Raw genomic sequence first — 24834 nt, 5'->3', positions numbered from 1 at the left:
TATTCCAACATGGGTAAAGAGCTGAAAGATTTATTTGGTGAGGTTTTTTTTGTTTTGTTTTTTTGGGAGTTTTTTTGGGTTTTTTTGTCTGGATAAACCATTTTCACCCAAAAAATCAAATCTTAAAGTAAACAAAAATAGATTTCCTGCACAACGTAACACTAACAAGAGAAAGGCATCACATAAAATCTCTACCTCTCTACAACTGCTATTAATCCTGGTGGATCCCTGCAGCTCTGCAGAGCTAATTAGCAACATATCCCATACCCATATCCCCTTAATTTTGAGCTCAGTGATTCCTACACATCAAAAGTTTACCTCTGCAGGTAGCGTGGTGACTTTTAATATCTTTACTTAAGCTGAAAAATGCTGTCACTCCAATCAGCCCAAAGTTTGTCACTCATGGGCTTTTCCCTCACTGCTCTCAAACCTCTGTATTCCCCAAGAAAACAGAAATAACAGAATATGGGATGGCAAAAGACCAGGTATAAGCTATTATTTGTTTTATAGTAATATAGTAATAGGTTTTTAGAGTCCTTCTTTCAAGGTTGGCATTTTCTTTAATGAATCACCTTTCTCCACAGTTATTTTTAATGTACTGTGCCATGTTTCTCATAGAGCCTCACTCTCTTTTGCTTAAATGCCCAGTTGGCATTTAATTTACTGAAACGAAAGGATTATCACCATATCTTACACTTAGATTGGGATGATTAAATGCCTACCACCATACTATTTTTAAGCAGCAGCTCATTTAGCCTCAGTGAATTGTCACATGTACAATCCAACTTCATTGTGTGTTGTCACTGGAGAAGTAAAATATTGTCACTTCTAGGGTAGTTTAGGACACTCTAAATTGACTCAGAGATTTCCTCATGCACCAGCAAGGACAAAGTAGGATTGGAGGTCACCCACTGGATCATCTGGGCCATTTGCTTCCATGCTGCATTTGTGAGCTGTGCCTGCTCTTCAGGGGCAGGGAATGTTCCAGGGCCTCACTGCCAAGGCTGTTGGACTGAAGTGGCCTCAGCTCTGTCACCAAAATAGAACAAAACTCCCCCCAAAATGGCTTTCCAGTGTAAAACTGCTTGTGAATCCTGAACGCTGAAGAAAAAGGTTGACATTTCAAACTGCAAGTGGATTCATTCTCTTTGAGCTGCAGAAAGTGCACCTCTCACAAGATAAATCTCCAACAAATGCCAGCCCCAGCTATCTCTCACCTCAGGCAAAACCAGAGGCTATTAGAGAACCTGTCTGCATGCTGTTGGTACCACATAAAAACAAATATTGCCTTGGATTTTGTTCAGGGAGCTCCATAAACACTCGGCCCTGATGCTCATGATAACTGCAAGCCTGCAGTTAAACATGGGTGGGTGTTTTCCTCTCAATTCCTTTCCACCTGCTCCTGCCCTGTACCAAATCCTGTCCAGATTTCTACCACCAAAAGCCTGATCCAAAAAAACAAGAATTCAGGGAAGCTTTCCCGCCAGCTTGGCTGGAAGGTTGGATTGGGACCTTTGGAAGAAGGTCCAAACACACAGAGTGTGGATAAATGAGCCACTTAGTCCTGGCAATTCATGTCCAGTCTCCTAAAACCACGACACTCCTTTTCCAAACCTCGGGATGGGCTCTCTGCTCTGTCTCTGGTTTCCTGTCCCTGGCCATTGTCTCTTTTAGGAGGAAAAAAGGCTACAGAGTAGACAGGAGGGGTCATTTAGACAGCTGTCCATCCAGCCTGGCCCCAGGTGGGCTTGGCACACAAAATCCCACAGCCCTGCTGCTCCCTGAGCTCTCCCAGCACATCCCCACACAGCATTCCCTGCTCCACACGAGCCCCCAGCTCCATTATTCAAACATCCTGTGTCTTGTGGTCTTGGTAAGTCAGATTATCTCATCAGTGCAGACATTTCACTTTTCCTGTCAGCTCCTGATTTGTTTCAGTAAGTGAAAGAAAGCCAAGGAGTTACATAAGGAAGGACTTGTCTTCAGAAGCTTTGCAGACAGCAATCCCTCATCTTGATGATTTTTAACAGGTAGTTGCTTTCTTCTTTTTCTTTCCCCCCTCCTCCTATCAGTTTCTCTTTTTATCAAAGTACAATTAAGCAGGCTGACTGGCTTGCAAAGGTTTTATAAGAGAAACCCCACTTCTCTTGCCTTTTTGGTTGATCTTTTCAAGCTTGTCCTTAAACAGTGCTTTTAAATGTTGTTGCTATTATGAAAAAAAAAAGAGAGAGAAAGGAAAAAAGGCCTTGATAGGTTGCAGACATGGTCCTTGGAGGCTTATCCCTTACCTCAATCTCTTCAGAACTCAGCCCAACATTTCCTTTACAGCCAAGCTCCTTCCCCAAGGAACTGCAATATGCACAACATCCCCACTTTCTCCCTCTTTGTTCCAATTTCTATTTTCTACTTAAGCCCTGTGGACAGAAGCTTCTCAGCAGCAGGAGGCAAGGCAGCAGAAGTTCACACACCCTGCAACATTTGGGAAACAGCAGCATTCCCATGGCTGATGTGCACCACAACAGCAATAGGCCAGGGCATAAAATTCTCACTTCTACAACAAAAATTGAGTGTTCTCCATCTCAGCCATTAAAAAAAAAAAAATTCTTAGCATGAAGCTTCCCCCTGGAGTCTGGCAGAATACCTCCTTGCCTTTTACACCCTCCCTGTCTTTGCCAAGTGCCCAAATCCATTACCTTGACAACACAGTGCATCACTGTAATGGCATGAGTCAGCCTCGCAGTTTTTGAGACCATAACAAAAGCAGATTCCATCGATTGGCGTGGGGCTCCCTGCTCCAAACTATAATTTCAGAGGGATATTTGCTTTAAATCTCGTCGCTCTGTGCTTTGAGTCTTGCCAAACTTGTCCATAGACCAAAACCAGTGGCTTGTTTTATGGTCTCATTTTAATGGGTTTGTCTGTATTCCAAAGCCCAGCAAACAAAACAGATCAAACCTCTCCATTTAGGGCTCTCCCTCACAGCCTCTTCCTCATCTTCACGTACCCAATCTCCCCAGGCTGAGCTCACTGTCTGCTCCACCTCCCAGAGTTTCCAAGGGATGGTCACAGTGCTCTGCTCCAGACTGGAATCCAAGCATGCAGAAGTTTCACTCAAACCCTTGGGGCATCTGCAGAGCTGAGCCAAAGCCCTGGAGCAGTGGAGGAAGGAACAAGGGGCATAAACCAGCAGGACTGTACAGCAGGTTCCTGTCAGAGAAAACATGGGCTGGGACAGCTCTTATTTCATGCAAGTGTCACTTTTTCAATGTGACTGAGCTCCAGGGAGCTCTCAGCCTGATGTCCACATTGCTGACCACACTGCAGAGGGGCAGGGGCTCCATCTGAGGAAAAACCTAAATAAAGGCAGGCAAAACAGAGAGAACAGCTTCTCTCTGGCTCCGTGAGCATCAGCTGAGGCTCTGTGATGAGCTCCCCAAAAGTCTGTCCCCAAAACAAGCTCCAGCAGGTATTGATCCAGAGACAGGGCTGTCTGCTGGCCAGCACACCTGTGGCTGGCAAGCCAAGAAAGCAAAGAGATTTCAGTGATGTCAGAAATGACTGTCACCACCAGCACACAGCTGTACATCTCCTTTGACAGCAGCCAGGAGAAAAGGGCTCAGATCTCTTGGTTTGCTTTCCTTTCCTTGTCAGCATCCCCTTTTTCAGCAGCTCTGCTTATGGACACAGGGACACCTCTACTCTTCTGCTTTGTCCTGCAAGAGGATATTCCCAAGGCTGTGGATGCCAGGCAAAAAGCAGTGTCTCCCTGGAAACCCTGCATGGCAATGCACAGCCCACACTGTTGATGAGAAATCTGATTATCATGGGATGTCCTGAGCTTTTCCATGTGCTTCTATGGGACATCATTGGAGTGCTCAGCCACAAATTCAGAGGTTTTCATCAGAAGAATGTGTTTCTGCTTAGCCAAAATCCACTTTAAATTAAAAATCCGTGCAGGAAAGATGGGAGGGTCACCTCAGCAGGTCCCTAGGGCTGCTGAGGTCAGGGAGGTGGGAGCACTGCAGGGCCAGGCAGAGCCTGCAGCACTCCCCAGGCAGCAGAGCACACACATTGCCCTGGCACAGCCTCACAGGAGCCTTGATGGGCATCACTGCTTTTGGGAAGGGCTGGAGGACTCCTCCTCAGGTGTCCCAGGAGATCCCAAGTATTTCACAGCCCTGAGCCTCCCATCTGTTCCTGAGAATGGGATGAAGGATCTAATTAAGGGGAGATTAACATGATAGGCTCAAGGCAGCAGAATCTCTGCTGGAGAAAACTCAGTTACCTGCTGGAGCTCTCTCAACAACTTAATGCAATAGTAGAGAATTGTGAGAGGCAACGTAATTTTCTACAGCTTTTCAATAATGCTCCATGTAATAGAGCAAAGGCCCTGTCCTGTCCTTAGGGGGAACTATGCTGTAGTTCAGAGAAAAAAATATAAATCAAAGCAAGACACAAATCAACTTCCAGCCCAACGTTTTGGGCTACTTAGTGACACACAAGCAAAGACAAAGCACTGTGGCCCATGGCCAGGCTGTGCTGGACAAACCAGCCCCTGAAGGACTGAAAGGACTGAAAGTTCTCCAGTCAAGCTCCAAGGGTGACTAATGGTGGTGCAAATGAGGCAACACTGCAAGGGAATAAACAGCCCTTCAGTAAAAATGAAAATAATTACCTAAGTGACCAGAAGACAGAACTACTGAAGGCCTAGTAGAACTTCCTTTCATGCTGCTGCAAACTTCAACCAGAGTTAGATCCAAACATTTCTAAAAATCCCACGGGAGTTAATGTTCATTTTTAGGCAGAGAGTGTCCATTTCACAGCCTTCCCTTGGCTGCCTCTCCTTCTGTGGCTATCAAAGACTTCAGGTTCAGCTGGAGCTTTGCTGGGGAACTGAAGCCAGCACTTGTCCTCGTCTGAGGACATGGTCCAAGCCTGAGTCAGACTCCTGGGTGCTGCTCTGTGCCTGCCTGAGGAGCATGGGCCAATCCCCCAGAGCTCTCAGAGCTCCCTCTGATCACCACACTCATAAATCCCTTGTTGTCAGAACTCCAAATGTCCCTCAGACATTTTTGGAGGTTCCGGGCCCAGGTCAGAAGCATTTGAGACCCTGGCAGGCAGCTGGAAACAGCTGGGATTTTGGGTTTGAGCCATGGAACGATTTACCAACCTTGCAGGAAGAACAAGAAGTCACAGAAGTTTAGATATTAGAGTAGAAGTAGTCAGAAAGTAGAGGGAAGAGTTTGTGAGTGCTGTACAGGGGGGTTTTGGGTTTGTACATGGGGGTCAGAGGTTTTAAGATGGATTTGGGATTTGGGCCTGCCCTTTCCTCCCTCTTTCTTCTTCCTCACCTCCATGTTCTTGGTGATGTTGGCACTCACAGATTGGTTTAGAGTAGAAAAACACATTTAATATAGGTAATAGGCATTGGGGAAAACTGTAACCATGTAACACGTAATGTACCATATAAAAGATAGAAAATCACCATTTAATATAGGTAATAGGCATTGGGAAAACTGCACACATGTAACACGTAATGTACCATATAAAAGACAGCAGCAGCCCTGGGCGGGGAGAGAAGAAGCAGTCGGGGTCAGAGAGGATGTCAGGGTGTGTGTGTGCCTCTGCCTGAGCTGTGAGCAAAGCACAGCAGCCCCAGGAGAAAATCTTTTAGATAACTCACAATAAACTGCCTTGAGACCCAACAACAGAGACTGCTGAGCCTTTCTTGGGAAGGTCGGGCTGGAGGAGAGACTTTTCCAGCACACGGAGCCACCCCCGACCTTTGGCACTTTGTGAGAGAAGCATATTCCCATTTTATGACTAGAAACTGAGGCAGAGAGTCTCAGTGCCTTGGCCAGAGTCACAGAGGGAGCATCTGGCTTAGCAGAGAGCTGAAGCCCAGCTCCACAGCACCAGGCGAGCAGCCAAACTCCTGGAACAGCTTCTGTCAGGAACAATTCCCATATGGAAACATGCCACGAACACAAGGACAGCCTAATTACAATTAAAAAGGAATCTTCCCGTACACAAATAGGGCAGCAGTGCACAATGTACATTTAACCCCTTCCAGCACTGAGCAGGAAGGCTCTCCCCATGCACAAGGGCTTTGGAGAGCACCTGCTGCCAGTGGCTCAGCACGAGGGCACAGCCACAGCCAGGCTGGGTTTGCTGCTCAGGATGGTCCCACAGCTGCAGGCAGCCCTGCTTGTCCCTTTGCTTGGGGCCACCCACCAGCCCTGCCAGAGAATCTGTCCCACTCACTCAGAGCCTCCTCTTGCCACTTCCCTGCAAATACACTCGCTCACTGCAGTTAAATCCCCTCTGCGCTTTCCTTCGGAAGGGAGGATTTCAAAATTTGATTTGTTTTACTCACTAAGTACTCTCTGGTATTCCCAGCAGATCCTTTAGCTGACAAGGTTTGTACTTGTTGCCACTTTGTTGTGTTTTATGAATGGGGCCCCAGCGAAGCCCCAGCCAGCGTTTAGCTGAGCACACATCAGCGTCTCAGTGCTGCACACCAGGCAGTCCCTGCAGGCAGAGCACTGAGGCAGGGAGGAGATTCACTGCCCCCAGCAGGGCGTGGGACACAACTGCTGAGCATCCCTGCAGTCTAGAGCACGGCTGATAAAACATCTGTGCACGTCAGGGAGGTGCTGACCCGGTTCATGCCACGCTGAAGGTGCCCTGGGATGACAGGGAGTGTGGCAGTGCCCACCTCCTCACCTCTTCACTCTTCCCATGCCTGCTCTGGGCTTCCTGATGCTTCTTCCCAAATGCCAGGCTGGGCTGCCATCCCTGACCCCCATGTACAAAACCAAAACCCCCCTGTACAGCACTCAAAAATTCTTCCCTCTACTTTGTGACTCCTTCTACTCTAATATCTAAACTTCTGTGACTTCTTGTTCTTCCTGCAAGGTTGGTAACTCATTCCATGGCTCAAACCCAAAATCCCAGCTGTTTCCAGCTGCCTGACAGGGTCTCAAATGCTTCTGACCAGGGCCTGGAACCTCCAAAAATGTCTGCGGGACATTTGGAGTTCCGACAGGAGATTGAGCCAGTGCTCACCCAGCACTTCAGCTCCTGTCCCACAGCAAGCACGGGATTAAAGCCCCGTGTCAGGAATCACAAGGCAGCTTTGACAATCTCTCTCCTCACACTTCCATGGGAGGATCTTTCACCCCACAACGCTGCATTCAAGGCTGACCACAGAGCCAGCAGTGGGGATTCCTCGCCCAAATTCCTTAACGAAGTTTGCTGCCTTTGGAAGTGTATTTTGTAAATTCTGTTCCGCCGTGCTCGCTGCTGAGCGTGCGTTCAAAGGGACAGGCAGGGTGTCTGACAGAACTCCAGGATTTCTGACCTTACAATCCTCAGGTGCCTTCCATTTCAGCCACAAATCCAGACAAAGCCACCCCTGCTGCTGCCTTGCACTGAGAAAATGTAACTGGACAAGAGCGCTGCAGGTTACTCGGGTTCCCAGTGAAATTAGCAGGAGTTTTTTCACTCACCCCCTTAGGAACAAAACCTCTCTGAATAATTCCTGCCTCCCACCAGTCTGCTGCTCAAAAATCTTTCTGGCTGGGATTCATCAAAGCAAGCCATAAAATTTTAGGGAATTTAATTTAGGCATAGGGTCAAGTGTATAGCACCTTAAATCCCCGAGAATTTTACTTTATTTTCAACAAAATTAATTTTTCAAAGCATGTAATAAGGTGAAAATAAGACCTTTCCAAGTGTCTCTTCCTTTAAAATTTGTCTTGCATCATCTTCATTAGCATCTGTCACATTACACCCCGAGACAGAGTTTGCTGTGAGTGGCAGAACGTGGCAAGTCAGGACATGCAGGTGTGTGACAAACAAAATCAGTGTAATCATGAGGCTCAGAAAATTGCTTTTAATGTTATGTTTATAGATGTAATTCTGTAAAATTACCTGGGCAGGATATAGAAGGATTTTGCTTTACACAAATGCCTGGAAATCCTAAAGTTGCAGGTATAGAGGTGGGACTTCACTCACATTTTACTGCAAGGATATAATGCAGCAAAGTGACATTTCAAGTGCTGGTAAATAAAATGGCATTCAATTCTTTCCAGTCAGTGGTGGGAAAAGGTTTTAAATACAAGTAAAGAGTTGAGGAGGGGACTGGGAACAGAACCTCCCAGCCCATCCCACAGACAGTCTAGGACCTACAGCAAATACATTAAAAACATGGCATTTGTAACTAAAAATAAAATGCCACTTCATTTGGTGGCTGTGCAATAGTGATTTTATACAGTGCCATTAAAAGTAAAATTCAAACGGGAGGAACTGCTGAGTGCTGCTAAACTGCAGAATTTTTAAGTTCTTTTGAGGCAAGAACATGTCAATCTTTTATATGTCTGCAAAATGCCACGACCATCTACAGCAGTCTATAAATCATAAAGGGAATGATACAAGCAAACAGGAATTATGGGATCTTATCTCTCTGGCAGATTTTGCCCTATGGATAAAGTAGCTTACAAAGCAATAATGGAATATTATCAGCAAAATAAAGTTTTAGTGGCTTTTTATTCTTAGCAGCATTTTCCTAGTACCATGTCAATAGAAGCAAAGCTTCATCTGGGACCAAAAAGTTCTGATTTGCATATGTTATCATGCAAAATGAGATTTTATTCTGCCCTTGCCTTCAGAAACACTGAGCCATGCATAAGATCAGATCACAAAACTAAAACAATTTATTGTACTGGAAGTCTCTTCTGTTGGTCTTGGCCAAGTTCCCAGTTCAAGTGATTAGTGAAAGCACAGAAATATTAATTAGCTGGGCAGGCTCTTCAGAACCTGCCCCGTTTGTGTTCATGGGGTATTAGCAGGTAGACTAACCATACTCATATTAAAATTACTGTCTGCTCCATCATTAATCACCAAGACAGGAGATTCAATGAGCACTTTCAGCAGACAGATAATTTATGCCTGGAGTTTAAGCCCTCCCTGCCATGGTGTGGTCCTTCAGCAAGAGCCCCAAGAGCATCAGCAGCACACAAACATCACAAATCACACCCTGCACACGCAGGAGCTCACCCCAAGGGTTCCTACAGCTCTAACTGCTCTTTCTTGTCTCTCATCTTTGGAGTCTCATGAAATTTTCAAGACTTTTCATCAGTCAAAACCAGCAGACTCTTACTTTTTACATTCAAATGCAAGAGCAATCCTTCTTCAAGAATCACTTGACTCCAGAAGTCTGGGATTTCAAATGTAAATATTTGAAAAGACATGATAAAAAATGGGATTTGTCAATATGTATCATCATCACTGCTTAATAAAACCCCTCTGTATATGAGTACCAGCACTGTCCTGGTGTTTTATGGTAAATAGGTGGAACCAAGGCTGGAATACCAAACAAATAAAGCTTTAATTAGCAGGAAACCAAACTAGATTAGCTATGAACAGTAATGGTCTTTCATGCCATCAGATAACGAGTTGCTTCCTGGTTTTTGTCAAGCATCAGCTGCTGGTATGAACTCAGAATTCTCCCAAAATCAAATGGTCCCATAAGCTTTAAGAAAGCCTTGCAGCATGAGACCTCCAAAAAGAAAACTTTCCCCTTGCAAACAGCACTCAGGAAACAACAGCAGAATCGGCTGCATTATAGAAAATATCCCAAAAGCAATCCCAAAAGCAATTAAAAGGCTCCTCCTGGGCTGGGGCCTAACCCTGCCACATCCCAACTGCAACACACACTTCATATTCCAGAAGGCAGCTCCCACATAATGGTTCAGCAACCTACACTGCTGCCAGGAATAGAAAAGTACATCAGACTTAAGCAATTAAGATTTTCTGTGCTACATAAGCCGGAGAAGAACCATACAAAGAAAATAGCAGCACAGAAAATGAACAGGATGAATTACAGGCATCAGCAGTAACACATAAAAGAATAGCTGCTTTCTTTCATTCAATAATGTATTTGGAGGAATAAAGCTTGTGCTGACAATGAAAAATGTAACAAGTGGGACAAATAATCTTGCAGTTGGCGTTCATTTTATCAGAGAGAGTCCAAAATTCAGCTTAAGATTCACATTTTGTAGAAAATTTCTACCTAGGTCAAAGATTATCCTACAATTTAGGGCCAGAAAAGATTTTGAAATTGAATTTTATTTGGAGTGGGAGGACAGATTGGGTTAAGAAAGGCCAGGCTTGCCAAAAACATTTTAGTTTTGTATTTAAGCATGAGTTATGAGCAGGGGGGAAGAAAAATAGTAAAATATCAATGGGGGCTTTTGTGTGTTACTGTGCTTTGTTAAAAAAAAAAATCCTTATCTACAGTATAAAAGGTACTAGAATCTAATCAACTGCTCCCAGCAGGAAGCCAGGAGTAGCACTTACAGAGTGCAGCAGACTGACATATAATCATGGCTGAAGCAGAATTACAGCTCACAGAACCTCAGCACTCCTGTTGATCTCTGCTGGAGCTCTGGGGTGGAGGAAGAGGTGGAGGGAAGAAGTCCAGCAGACATCCCCTCATCAAAAAAGGGAAACTAAAGCATTAAAACTGGTGCCAGCCCCAAAGCTTCACCAATTCATTGAATCACAAGAGGCAAAACCACAAATTGTCCCACTGCAGGTGATCAGCTTCTTGTTCCATTCAATTCCTGCTCCCACCCATCCAGTTCTCCAGCTCTTTACACTATTTATTGCCATATATATATATATATATATATATATATATATATATAGTAAAAAGATTAGAGTTTGTTCTGTAAAACACCAAGAAAGAAGCCCTACAGTGGCTTTCATCACTCATGCAAGGAATAAAGGTACAAATGCCTGCACAGCTCCAAATCAACAGGCATCTGCTGGTATTTTCAGCTTCTGAGAAAACATTTGACACTTTTTTCCCCCTCCACCACAGTCTTTTCAGAACATATCTACGTTCATCTGGCTTGGGGTTGCCATATATGTAAACCATGAGTAATTGGAAAAGCTGAGCTAATTGTGGAGCAGCAAGCAGCTCCTCAAAGGGAGCTCAGATCTTCAGGCACAGCCCCTGGAAATGCTCCTTTGGGATGGAGAGCACAGGGAGGTGAGGGCTTGAACTTCCCTTTCCCTGTGTCCTGGCAGTGCATGGGAAGGATAAAAGGTCCAGGGGGTGCAGGGAGGAGCAGAGCTCTGGTTTCTGCCCGAGTCAGAGGCTGGCCTGGGACAGCTCTTATTTCATGCAAGTGTCACTTTTTCAACGTGACTGAGCTCCAGGGAGCTCTCAGCCTGATGTCCACATTGCTGACCACACTGCAGAGGGGCAGAGGCTCCATCTGAGGAAAAACCTAAATAAAAGCAGGCAAAACAGAGAGAACAGCTTCTCTCTGGCTCCGTGAGCATCAGCTGAGGCTCTGTGATGAGCTCCCCAAAAGTCTGTCCCCAAAACAAGCACGAGTCCACTGGGACTGGGGACAGTGTCCTGCACGTGAGCCCACACCAGCCCAGGTACCAGAGGTGGCTTTTTGGAGCCCTGTGGTATTGAGTAATAAACAGCTCATAACAATAACAGGGTGAAAATTGGTAATCAAATGAAAATATTCGGTATGAAGGAAGTACTTTTCTCCTACCAGGTGTTGTTAAGCAGCAGTTGCAAGGTGTTGTTGACTGAATAAATAACAGTTTTCATTATTAAGGCATTCATAGTTAGTATGTTCCATACTCATCATTGCCATTTTTATTAAAAAAAAAAAATAAATCTACTTTTCCCTTATGGCAAGGCTTGGGAATGACAGATGATCCATCAGCTTATCTGCTGATTTTTAATGACAGCATTTTGCATTCATTATTCACTACTTAAATGACTCTTTTTAAAAGAGGAATAACTTATTTCTTGCTCTTGTTACTAGAGAAATTAAGTGGTACACCATTAAGAAGTGCTTGTCTAACAAGAAGATACACCAGCCACAGACTTAGAAAACCAGCACAGACATAAACTGTCCAAGAGGGAGAGTGCAAACAGGAGCCCATATATCCAAAAACCTCCTCCATCCCCTCCCTGCCAAGGCCAATACTTCCAGATTTCAATCTCTGCACTGAAAACTCCCAAGAGAAAAGACAAAATAATTCTTTTGGCTTGTGCAGGGCTGATGTCTCCCTGAGCTGAGGTGGGGGAGGCAGGGTCCCCGCTGTCCCAGCTGCCAGGAGCAGGGATATTCCCTGGGGACAGCACAGCTCCAGCCCAGCAGGGCTGGGAATCACTGCCAAGCTTTTGAGCCCAGTGAGCCCAACAACTCCAGAAGAATCAGATCAGTTCATTAATTGCACCAAAAAAAAAAAAAAAAAAAAAAAAAAAAAAGGAATTTTTGCAAGATCAAGTTATTGGCAGTTAGTTTTAAGGAAATTTTTTTTGCTAAAGCTTTAGTGAGTGCCTTAATGAATGCAATATTTCACAGCAAAGTCCTGAACAAGTGTCCTGGGAAAATCCACGTAGGCCAACTCGAAGAATAAACACAGATTCTGAGTGTGAGTTCCCAAAGCCAGCACGTCCAGGTTTATAATAAAATGGTGTTTTCAGCCAAGTGCCAAGGGGAGATTCCCCTGGTACAGTGAGATGAGCTGGTGAACAGTCCTGCTGCAAAGAGCTTAACTCCCATGTAATGCTCTTCTCAAATAAACGCTGGGGTTTACAAGAAACAAACAAAAATCACATCCTGACACTGACAAAAGCATCAGCCAATTTTCATTTTTCATTTTACAAGAGTTTATAACTTTTCAAGTTAACCATAAAAACATAAAAAACTTTGTAACTTTTTAAGTTGTAAACACAGGTGAGGCATATTAATGGCAAAATGAGTGAAAAATTCTAACTAAAGCAAATATAATTTATGCAAAGTTAATGCTGGGCTGGTGTATAATGTATTTGGCACAGATGATTCAAATAAATCAATGTAACAAACTTAATATTTGCCTGTCTAGCAACAGCACCTCCTAACAATAAAATGAGTTGAAGTTTTGGCTAAATGCCTAATAAATGAGTTGTTAGCTTTTGTACTTTAATGCACTGGCTATTAAGTAAGCAAGTCAGCACATCACCAATGGAATCCAAATGTGTGCAGTAGGCTTTGCTACAAGCCAAACTCATAAACTGGTAAAAGAGGGAAGTAAACACACCACAAATACCAGCTCCCCGATTTCACATTCATTCAATAATCTTTTCCAGTCTATTATATCAAAGAACAATCCAATTATGATACTTAAGTCCCTGTGCACAGTTGCCAAAAATAAATTCCTTAGTAACACTTGAGCTATCCCCAGCAATGTTCCTGCACTACAGAAAATTCCAGTTTTTGATTTTCACGGTGTGTCAGGTGTGACACACCAACACCTGTCATTATGCAGAACGTGGCTCACCATCAAGACTTGTATTTTCTGCAGATTGGTGTCTGTAATTGCAGGTTCTGAGCACCTCCTTTATCATTACACCTGCCACACACAGAAACCAGCCAGGTACTTCAGAGCCAGTGGGTCCTCAAGTGGCACCCTACTAAAGGGGCTCTCCTGAGTCTGGAACAGGTTTGCAAGCTGGGACTTCATAAAAAATTACAATATTTGCAGAACAATCAGGTCGTGCTTCTGTGGCATAAGGGTTTGGGTCACGTCTCCTCCCTCTCTCTGGGATTTCCGTAAGGATCCATGAAGATTTTCCAACAGTGAGGGGATGGGAAGTATCTCAAGGTGCTGCACAGATGCCTAAACTTGTGCAGACCCCACATTTATAAGATTATTTGTACTAAGAATTGTGTTTCCTGGGTATTCACCCCAGCAGGCACCAAGGAAAAGGCTACTTCAACCTATCAAGGGAAAAATGTGATTATGGAAATTATGGGGGGAAAACCCCCAAAATCCAACACTCCATTTTGTTCCTGGAGCCAGATCTGTTCAGCAGCCATGGTTACCTGGCCTTTATCACTCACACCATCAATTGGCACGGCTGCAAAGTGCCCACAGAACTCTGAAAAGCTCTAGAAAATCCCCACAGTTGGACGGATTTTTGCCATGGACCTCCCGAGGCAGCCCAGGTGCCTCCATGCCCACGGCCATTAGAACCCCCTGCACAGGAGGGGCAGGCAGGAGCCAGCAGAGCCCTGGAGAAGCCGTGGATTGGGAATGGGCCAGCATTCCCTTTGGCACCCAGTGTGCAGAGGGAGGCAAGCTCCACTGGTGAATAAGGATTGCAGCACTGCTCCTCTGCACACACTGCAAATTGGCTCCAGCCTCCTGCCACGTCCTTGCACTCCTAATTATACAGACCACCCTACCCTGAAATTAAACTTTCCCAACTGTTACATCAATATTAAGCTTGACATGGAGGAATGATATGCCCAAAACCGAGGTAATTAGGTCAAATTAAAAAACATGACTAATTTCAGAATGATTTGGTTCGCTTTTGTGTTGCTCAGGATAGGGTTTGGATCAGGTTCTGTGGACTACACTCATGAAGAGTTTATTTAAGCCATTCCTTTGCATGTTCACCTCTGCACCAAGGAGTAGACCGAAGGATCTGGAGTTCCAATGTTTGGGTTTTGTTGCTTTTTTTTCCTTAGTATTTTTCTAATTCACTGTAGTCCCAAATGCTGCCAAAATAAATTTTCTGCATTTTTTCTCTGGATTTGCACAAAGCTTTCTACTGGTTTGGCAAGTCCAGAGATCTTCATCAAACATTAATTTTCTAAGTAATTTTCATGCATCTGTTTGTATTGAGTTCTTCCAACAAAATGTTCCTTATTCTCCAAAATTTCCAGACAACAGAACATTGATTTTGCTGGGGCTCCCTGCACTGCACACCAGGCTGCTCCACCTACCAAAAGTGCATTTGTTCAAAAATATTCTTTTGGGTCATAATATGTGATGGAGTAAGATGGAACAAGAAGAGTGGCTAAGCCATCACCTTCCTGAGCTGGTGAAACGGGGCCAGGAAGGAATCCATGTGGTTTCCAGGATATTAAGCTACCTACAGGAGATGGAGACAATTCCATTGTTCTTTAGAATGGAAAAAAAAAAATCAAATAGGAAAAAAGACCCTCCAGAAATGATATTTGATCCTCACACTGCAGTTTTCTACAATAAGATGTCCCTCCTGCTGCTGGTAATTTGTCTATTATTTTTATGTCCTCTCTAAGCTCCTGTGAGGAGTCAGTGCTTTCATCTAATAGGAACACTGACAGGCTGTCCTGGGTTCTTTCACACAAACTATAAAGAACAAAGGTTGGTTAAAATCCTTCTAACTCAGGATTTCTTTGTGACTCAGTAGAGTCGCTTACGTTTGAAAATGTGTGTGGATGCTTCTCACTGGAACACTCCTCACACTAAGAACAGACTCCAGCACTCACAATAGAGGTCACAGCCTGAACATTGTGCATTAAAGATAAAATCCTCTCTGTCAATGGTCAGGAGACAGAGCTGCCTTGGGGGTGGCCAAAGGCCAGGAAATGAACTCCTGCAGGACCCAAGGGCCATGAGCATCCCACAGCCACTGCACATTTCTTTGTCCATCACACCTCTGTCCCGAGGAAAGCGCCTAACAAGAGGAAGGAAACACCCAAATAAACAGCATCACAGCATTTGTGGCTTCTTCCTACACCTTAAGCACCCCTAATTTTTAATTCAAAACTTTCCTTTCCAAACCAGCTCAAGTCCGGGTTCATGCAAATAAGGCTTTCATGGTGGGAAGAGCTCCCGAAGAATTCCAATGTCCTCACCTACATCAGTCTGGCAGGAGGTGACAGCAGTGGTTTTCCCTCCCCATCTCCCTGCCTTTTTCCCTTTCCATCTCCCTGCCTTTTTCCTCTCCACCTCCTTGGTTTTTCCCCTCCATCTCCTTGGCTTTTTCCCTTTCCATCTCCCTGGCTTTTTCCCTGTCCATCTCCCTGGCTTTTTCCCTTTCCATCTCCCTGGCTTTTCCCTGTCCATCTCCCTGGCTTTTTCCCTTTCCATCTCCCTGGCTTTTTCCCTTTCCATCTCCCTGGCTTTTCCCTTTCCATCTCCCTGGCTTTTTCCCTTTCCATCTCCCTGGCTTTTTCCCTGTCCATCTCCCTGGCTTTTCCCTTTCCATCTCCTTGGCTTTTTCCCTCTCCATCCCCTTGGCTTTTTCGCTTTCCATCTCCCTGGTTTTTTCCTCCCCATCTCCCTGCCTTTTTCCCTCCCCATCTCCCAGGATTTCCCCTCAGCTCTTCATCCTCTCCTGCCTGCTTTCCACACCTCCCTGCGTTTCCTTTCCCCTGCTCCTTTTGCTCATTCACTTTATTGTCCTGGGTGAACTCCGTGGCATCCAGCCCGCTGCCTTTGCATGGCCTAAAACGAGTCGGAGCAAGGCTGGCTGGCTGCACCAGTTGCTGCTCTTTTGTGCACAGCCACACATGCAGCTGATCTGTCAGCCAGCTGCTGCTGCTGGTGGCACTTTACACACTCGGGGTCCTGGGGCCAAGTGGGTTCCTGTGGCAATAAACACATCAGCAAGTGTTGGAGAGCACGGCCCCAGCGTGGGGAGCAGCTCTCAGCTGTGTGCACAGTGCCTGCAGCCCATCTTTCTGGCTTTATTTATCTCCCAGGAGCACCAACTCCTCCGTGCAGCAGCAGCCTGCCCTGTGCTGAGCTACAAGCACAGCTCAGCCTCCAGGAGGCCGAGCCACTGCAGTAAATCAGCTCAGCAAAGCTCAGGCTCAGCCTGGGAGAGGCTTTTCGAGACATCCCCAAAGCTTTGAAAACAAAACCAAATGATGCATCTTCACTCAGCTGATCATCCATGCCAGCAACACATATTAACTTTAAATAAATATATGCACAAGTCTTAACTGGCAGCAAGTTCTACATCTTTCTTTTGGCTGATATTCCTGGTTCAAAGGGTATTCACAAGAACAGGAAAAGCAGTGAATTATTTTAAAACAGGAGGATGTATTTGCATGCCTTTAAGTACATAAAATAACTGCTTTTTCTGTTTTAAACATATATGACAATTACCATTTTATATAATAAGTTAATAATTTGAATTCTGTAGACACCTCTTAAAATAGTAAAGAAACTGAATGATCATAAAGGAATCTTCGTTTTTCATTCAAGTTTAAAGACAGAGGATGTCAAATGTTAGAGCTGAGCTGGACTGCATCAATTTAAAAAAATACATAAATTTTCAGGTAACAGAATAAATACTTCTGAGGACACCTGAAGAAAAGCCTTCTGAAGATTTCACTCTTTCTACTTCTGCATGCTGAGTGCCCCTCATGCAAGTTTAATTTATGCAGTGATGGATATCCTGAGAGACAGAAGCTGTATTAAAGACATGAAGATAAAATAATCCCTAGGTGAGAAGAACCAGTTTGGTCTCAATAACGCTCTACTCAGCACTGCAGGTAAAATCAAATTGATTAACGTTGCTAGTTAGCATAAATATAACCTTCCTGATTAAAATACTAGTTTGCCAAGGACCAGACACTCTTACCTGGTAATAATCCAATCCAATTTAATGGCTGTTCCTGAGGAGGGAAAATGATGTCCCAGTATAATATTCTCTTTCAGAGCTGTTGCAGCTCTCTGGCCCAAGCTTTTGTGCTGGTGCCACCTCCTCTGCCCTGAGGAGGGTCACATGAAGGGTTTGTTCTTCAGCTTCCCAGCAAGGAGAACACCGAGCACCATGAAATATGTTCTGTTCTGGAGCCTTTCAAATGAGACCATGGAAACTCAGCTCCTGCTCAGCACTGATTCGAAATAACCTAATCCTAAAAAATGCTAAATCACTCTGGCAAGGCTCCTGCAGTCCTGCTCCTCAGGATATCAGCCCTGAGCTATGGGGTGCCACAGCTTGCCAAGATGGTCCAGGCTGTCAGGGCATTTTTTTCAAGCCCTCTTGCCCTGGTCTCACTGCAGGTGAATTTGTGGCATGTTCCTGAAATGCTTCCAGAGAACTCCCAGGAGCAAAGGACACAAGAACTGCGAGGCTCCATCCATCTTCTGCAAATGCAGTGGAAAAAACCATGGACCATGCATGGTTCTTACAAAGTGGGATCTGTTTGCAGCAAACCACCAAGGACTCGTGTCTGGTAGGCTCCCAAATTTTGGCTGCACTAATTCAGCACTGGGTAAGATCCCAGCCCTTCAGCAGCTCAGCTGTTGTGCACAGAGGGCTGAAAACACCTGATTTTCAGCAAAGCCCCCCAGCCCCGATTTCCTTGCAAGCCATGTCTGCACTCAAAGCAGAAATCCACACGGGTCCTTCCCCATGGAATGGAAGTTCTGGGTCCCAGCTGCAGGCACAGAGCAGAACTATTTGTGTCTGAAGAATAAACTGTGTTTTTTTGAACCAAAACACTGCTGCTTCAACTATCCCCACCGAAATGAGATTCTCAGAGTTCTGCCCCAAGGAGAGAGCTCGAGGGAGAAGAGATGCAGATGGCAACAACCAATCTCCTCACTCAATGAGCTACAAAAACCTCCCTTGAGAGAGCAAAAGTAAGGGCAAAGCAAGGCTCCACACAGATGAGAAAAGATGTGGGCAAATATACCAGTGTGTGTATATTAAAAATAAATCTCTTCTTTTTATGCTCTTTGTTCAACTGCATTATCAAAAAAGAGGTTTTAAATACAAGCTTGTGGGACTACTAAAGAGGTGAATTTATGAATGTATTCCTAACAAAACACACTCTTGAAGGCTTTAATCTATGAATTGTGACAACCTTGGACAAAATGGATTTTTAATAGAATATAATGTAAACTGCCTGAAACACTGTGATAAGGATTTTTTTTTTAACTAATGCACAAAAAAGGCAACGATGCACTCTGCATGAAAGGAGAAAAGGTCTTAATTTAAAGCATTTTAATGGACACTCAATTTGCGTAGGGAAATGTGAGAAATGGAGATGAAAACCTCCCGATAGCAGTTAACACTGCAGAGGGGAGAGGCAGAAAGATTGGAAAAGTAAGCAAATTTGCAAATGCTCCAGCTGATAACGGGGGCTGAAAGGAATGCAGGCAGGATTAGAAGATGTCACAGCCCAGAGCCACTGCTCTCCTCCAGGCTGGGTCTGTCAGGCTCTTTTCAGAGCTGAGCACTGGGTAAAGCCCAGCCCGAGTGCAGAGCAGACCTGGTGGGGTGAAGGGCACAGGTCTCAGGGTGGCTGTGACTCCTGGGGGTTCCTCGGTGTCCCCAGAGCCGGGCCAGGGGCTGATGGAGCTTTCCACCCTGCACAAAGCCTGAGCGAGCCTCAAACCTGGGCCATTCACATTCTCTCCCTCTCAGGGTTTCTTGGAGAAGCACAGGGAGAAGAAGAGAAAACAATCTTTGCCTCTGCTCCTTTGTTTGCCCATGTGGAATGTGGTTGGGGATTGTTCACCTGCAGGGATGGCTGGGCTGGATTCTGGGGAAGTTGTTTGGGGTCAGTGACCAAAGGGACCCAGCTGTGGCTCGGGCTCTCAGCAGAGTCACGAGTTTATTCATTAGTTAAATAGGTAAGCAGTAAGTATGTAGAATAGTACAGTATCTCTTTAAATAGTATATTAATGTAATATAGTTTTAATAGTTTTACACTTTAAACCTATAGTTTTATAGTTTTAGAAATGTAAGTGTTCAACATTCCAAAGCCTTCTGATATGGAGCCAGAGAGGATCATTTCCCTGTGTCGGGTTTGTCTTCATTCTGATATCAAACCCACCATGAACTCGGCCCAATCTCCCCAGAAATCAGCTAAGCTCAGCCCAGAGGCTCAGTCCTGGCTTACCCACTGCTTCTCTACCCAGCCGGGCGAGTCAGCAGAAGGGAAATTAATTCTGAGAGAGAAAAAAGCATCTCCCCTGAGGTGGGTACGACTGTGTTCACTGGCAGCTTCTGCTCTGCACAAGAGAGGCTGATCCTGCACCCTCACTCAGACACAAACCGCCTTCAGTGAAGCTCCTTGGATTGCTAAAATGGAACACATGACCCAGGTCTAGTGATAATTCTGTCACATTGACCTTAATAGAAGCAAGTTCAGGTCACCCATCATTTAAATGAAACAGCAGAACTTCTACATAAACACTTGACATTCTACAAAAGAAACAGGAGGGCCATCATTATGACCAAAAAGACAAATTAAAGGAAAGATCAAAGTTAAATATTTACTCTAAGCACTACAATATTTGCAAATCTGGAAGTGATCTTTCAGCAGTTTCTATTTGCATACTTTAATTAATCCAAAAATATTAAACTAATCTCACAAAGGAAAGGGTCAAAGTATTAATTAACTTGAGATGCATTGCTTTTGTGCAATTTAACAGTTCAACACAAAGCAAAATTCAGTTTTAATAAAAAGTAAGTTACTGTGACAGGTATAATTTCATGGATTAGTGAAATCACATACAAGGCAATAAGTTTTCAGTGTTCAGCCTATTTTTTTTCCCATCCAACTTTAAAAATAGCCCCTTCATTTTGATTTCAGTAACATCAGATGACCTCAATCTTCCTTTAACCTCAGTATTTCACTTTCAAACTGATGGTTTTCCACCTTGCTCCAAAGGGAACAGAGGTCATGGCTGTTAGAAGGAAAGAACCTGGTGGAGTTCAGAGGGAGCAGAGCCTGCCCAGCCACCTGTTGCTTTTTGGGACTCCCTAAAAACAGGGGGCAGACAAAATTAAGGGAATAAAAAGCAGTTGTATTTATTGAAGGGCCTTTAGGTACATTTAGGGCAGACAAAACCCCCAAAGGACTACACCCAAAATGGATGATGGGTCATGAGTTTTCACACTTTTATAAGTTTGGTCCATTTGCATATTGGTGGTTAATCTTCCAATTACAGCTTCAGGTAATGAAGTAATTTATGCCAAGTTTACTCCCCACAAAATTCCCTTTTGTTTCCATTTCTTGGAACCTGAGGCAGTGAGGTGTCCTTTATTCCAGGCCTGCAGAGGAATTGTTGTGTCTGCCCAACATGGGGGAGCAGCAGCTCACACTGCGTGTGGAGTTCAGTTACACACTAAAGAACTGCAGGATTACCAATAGATGAAAATATAAAAGCTCAAATCCTAAGGCATCACACCCACATGAGCCACTGGAGCTGAGCCCTCCCTGCTGGAGCCACCGTGTCCCCTCCCAGCTCCAGGCCAGGCACAGAGGTCAAGACAACAGTTTGGAGACAAAGTGAAAATGCAGTGGCCAGAGCATTGTCAGCCCATGAAACCTCAGAAAATATTGATGGAAGGTGGCTGGAACTTCCTGCGTCCCCCCAGAATTACAACCTACAAATGTGCTTAGGGAAAAAGAGGGGTCTTCCCCCACCTCCCTTTCTTGCTCTGTTTTATTTCCTTTTGTTTTCCTCTTCTTTCCTATCCTTTTTTTTTTTTTTTTTTCTTTAACTGGGGCACAAGTGCATGGAACAGCAAATGAAGGGAAAGGTTTGCCTGGAATTCATGCCTCGAGGTTGTGTAGCACCTCTGCAGAGACTCTGAGAGGGGAATCACCTCCCCTCACCTCACAGCTTTAGGAGGCAAATCTCTGCATCCCACTTTTCCCTGGTGGTTCCCCAGGCCTGTTTTACACAGCCAGGAGAACTCTCCTCAGCAGCACCTGTTCTAAAAAGTAATTAAATATCTTCCCATTAAATATCTTTCCACATTAAATATCTTCCCCCTCAACACTTCAGTGGCAGGTACACAGGGCTGGATGGGATTTGTTTGCTCCTCAAATACAGCTTCGGAAACTAAACAGAACAGAAACTCTCTTTGTACTCCAGATCTCTGACAATAACCTTCCTCGGTCTAAGCAATTACCAGCAGCCATCTTCCTCCCTTACAGGAGTTTTCAGAAAAAAAAGAAACATGGATGCAAAAGACTCTGCAAATAACAATTTTGACATAAAGTTTTGTGATTTCCTAATTATTATACAATTTCTAGCTAAATTTATGCACGGTGTGCTTTAACTGTAGAGTAACTGCAGGATACTGGGGAGAAATTGCTTGTTTTGTAAAATCCATCATTCTGACTAACACTGTAAATTTCTCAGTATTTTGATCCAGCTGGTGGGAGCATTCCCATCACAAATGTACGGAGCATTCCAAGAGTTCAGAGACACTCCGAGTGTTTTGCAGCATTAATAAATAACACTGAATAGCTGTTACTTTAATGGCTTTCAAATAAAGAAGGCTGCATCGTCCCACATTGCTTTTGATTGTTCTCCATATTTCTCTGGTTTAGTTAATTTTTTGTTCTCCATATTTCTCTGGTTTAGTTAACTTTTTTTTTTTTGTTGGCTCTTTGGCAACAGAAGTTCTGCTGCCCTGAAGGGTCATGAAAAGCAGATGTGAGCTAGGACTGGGGGATCGCCTCCAGTTTAATTCAATCATCTACTCCCAAAAGCTCGGAAGTGAACCAAAGGGGAATAAAGCTCTGAGCAGATCACCTAGAACTTGTGCAGGGAGGCAGAGGAGGAATACTGGAGCTGGTTAAGGAGGGGTGTGTCTCTGGCAGGTTTGGGTTGGGCAGGAGGGGCTCACCTGTCCTCGGCGCCGGGGTCGTTGTGCACACAGGTGAGGGTGGCCGTGCTCCTGGCGCTGTCCGTCTCCTCCTGCACTCCCCACTGGTCAGCATCGCTGACCCTGATGTCCGAGATCCTCACTCCTGAGGCCGTCCTGATCCTGGTGGGGAACAGCAAGGATTGCCTTAGCTACAGATCCGCACATGGACCCAGGCGGGTGAACGAGGAGGCGGAAAGGAAATGCTCCCTCTCCCATCAGTAATCAGCGACACGAGTCACTCTGCTTCAAAAACATGAAACGGACCCAATCATTTAAAGAGGTGAGGTATGAGTTTCATTACGTGCAAAGCCAACTTCAGCTTGAGCAATGTGGAGAGATGAAGAATGGTTTCTGCTCCTGTGGCACCAGTCTGATACAAATGAAACAGATGGGATGAAGTGTAAGTTGATTTAATTTGCTTTGTCTGTCCTGCAGTTTAAGGCGGGGAATAAGAGCAATGTGATAAAAAATACATCCTCCTGCCTGCAAACCTTTGGGAGTGAGGTATCTTCTAATATTAGGGACGTCTGCATGGAAGAAAATGAGTTTCATTGCTCAAAGACCATAATGCAGGAAGGAGAGAAGAGGTGTAAGTTATCCTAGACTGAGGGAGGAAAATAATTATGTCATTGCAGCAGGATCTATAAAACTGGGCACATCAGACTGCTGCTGCTGAAAATAATATGATGCTGACATGGAAAACTTTGATTTCCTGAGAATGGCTAGAGTTTGAGAGCAGTGTGGTAGCTGGTAAATGTCACCGTTTTTTGGCTCAGAAGAAATAAAACTTGCCAAATATAAAAAGTCCATGCTCCAGCGAGGCTCAGCGTTAGGAACAGATTGCCAAGGAATAGGAAACTAACTGCTGTTATTAGCAGGAACTTCATTTGTGCAGCTTGACTCCTGAAACAAGCCTGGGATTGCAACAGGAGTGCTGCAAATATGCCTGGAGAACAATTAGGCAGAGAGAAACTGCTGCAGCGCCACGCTCGCCACTACTGCGACTTAATTAATTAAAAGCAAAGCCAAGAGGGACCTTTCAGTTATATGGTGGAATGGAACAGCACTGCTGGGACCCGGAGTGTTATTTAACAGTGAATTGTGATGGGTTTGCCCCATGCCTCATGGCCACTTGGTGCTCATGTTACACCATTAAAAACTTCCTTGGAGCTCTGGCTGGCTTCATGTGCTTGGATCAAAGTGAGTTCACGGCTCCACGGGTGGTGTTTTCCTCTGAGAAGGAATTAATTCATCCTGCTTTTATGAGATCCTTATTTTTTGCCTGTAAGCCTTTACTGACTTGGTGGGTCACATCCATGCCTGGCATAACCAATCTGATGAAAAATACCCTCTGTAACAGGATTTCACCTGATATTTTTGTAATTGTCTCCTTCCTGCTTTCCCACAGGCATTCATATCTCCAAACAGCATTCCTCAAAGTTGATGTGCCCCTTTCCTATCACCTCCTCTTCTTTTTGTCAGAGGGACATTCACTTATTCTGTAGTAATTACACTGGACCAAATAATTCCTGCAAGACACCTGCATGGCTTCATTTCAGACTGACTTTTAATCTTTTAATTGACATGAGATAGAGAATGAGGCCCTCAGCAATGGATTCAATATTTTCTTTCGTTAGTCAACAACTTTTGAAAAAAAAATCATTAGGGCCTAGCAAAAAAAACCCAAAACCCAAAAAAACCCCCAAAAAATCAAAGTACCAGTTAGTACCAGTTTTTAAATTCTCTCTTCCCCAGCCAATTTTCTTTTTTTTTTTTTTTTAAGAAATCCATATCACCATTCTCTCAAGTTCCCATGTTTTTCTTGACAATATGTCTGAAATCTTCTAACCTGATTTTTCACCTAGGTCAAATCCTAGTTAATGAAAGGTTAATTGAAGGGCAGGAGATGCTGGGGGGACGGGCACACCAGGACAGTTGGGATTTATTCACAATTTCAGGACTCATCAGCCTTTTCCCATCTGCCAGAAGCTCGCTATGTCCTCCTACACAGCTTTGCACTGCAGAGAGCTTCTCTCTGCAGCAGCTACTTTTGTCTGTCCTGAACCAAAGCTGGGAGGAAGAGGATGAGGAGCTACAAGGATGAGGAGCTACAGTGAGGATGAAGAGCTACAACATGGCTGAGGGGTTACAACAAGGCTGAGGAGCTATGCCGAGGATGAGGAGCTATGAGGATGAGGAGCTACAAGGAGGATGAGGAGCAACAATGAGGATGAGGGGCTACAATGAGGATGAAGAGCTATACTGAGGATGAGGAGCTACAACAAGGATAAAGAGCTACAACGAGGATGAGGAGCTACACCAAGGATGAAGAGCTACAATGAGGA

The 24834-nt window shown here is 44.6% G+C and overlaps 1 protein-coding gene across 1 annotated transcript in view; it reads right to left on the bottom strand.

Annotated features, from left to right (window-relative positions):
- Window positions 1-24834, bottom strand: part of TMEM132B (transmembrane protein 132B) — a 223336-nt gene that overhangs the window by 100317 nt on the left and 98185 nt on the right. Inside the window, exon 3 of the mRNA XM_031506201.2 lies at window positions 22469-22609. Coding sequence (XP_031362061.1) covers window positions 22469-22609 — 141 coding nt within the window. The remainder of the gene's footprint in view (window positions 1-22468; window positions 22610-24834) is intronic.

The sequence above is a fragment of the Lonchura striata genome, chromosome 18 (assembly GCF_046129695.1).
Source record: "Lonchura striata isolate bLonStr1 chromosome 18, bLonStr1.mat, whole genome shotgun sequence".
Classification (NCBI taxonomy): domain Eukaryota; kingdom Metazoa; phylum Chordata; class Aves; order Passeriformes; family Estrildidae; genus Lonchura; species Lonchura striata.
The sequence above is the reverse complement of the archived record's forward strand: the minus strand, read 5'-3'. Positions and strand labels throughout refer to the sequence as shown.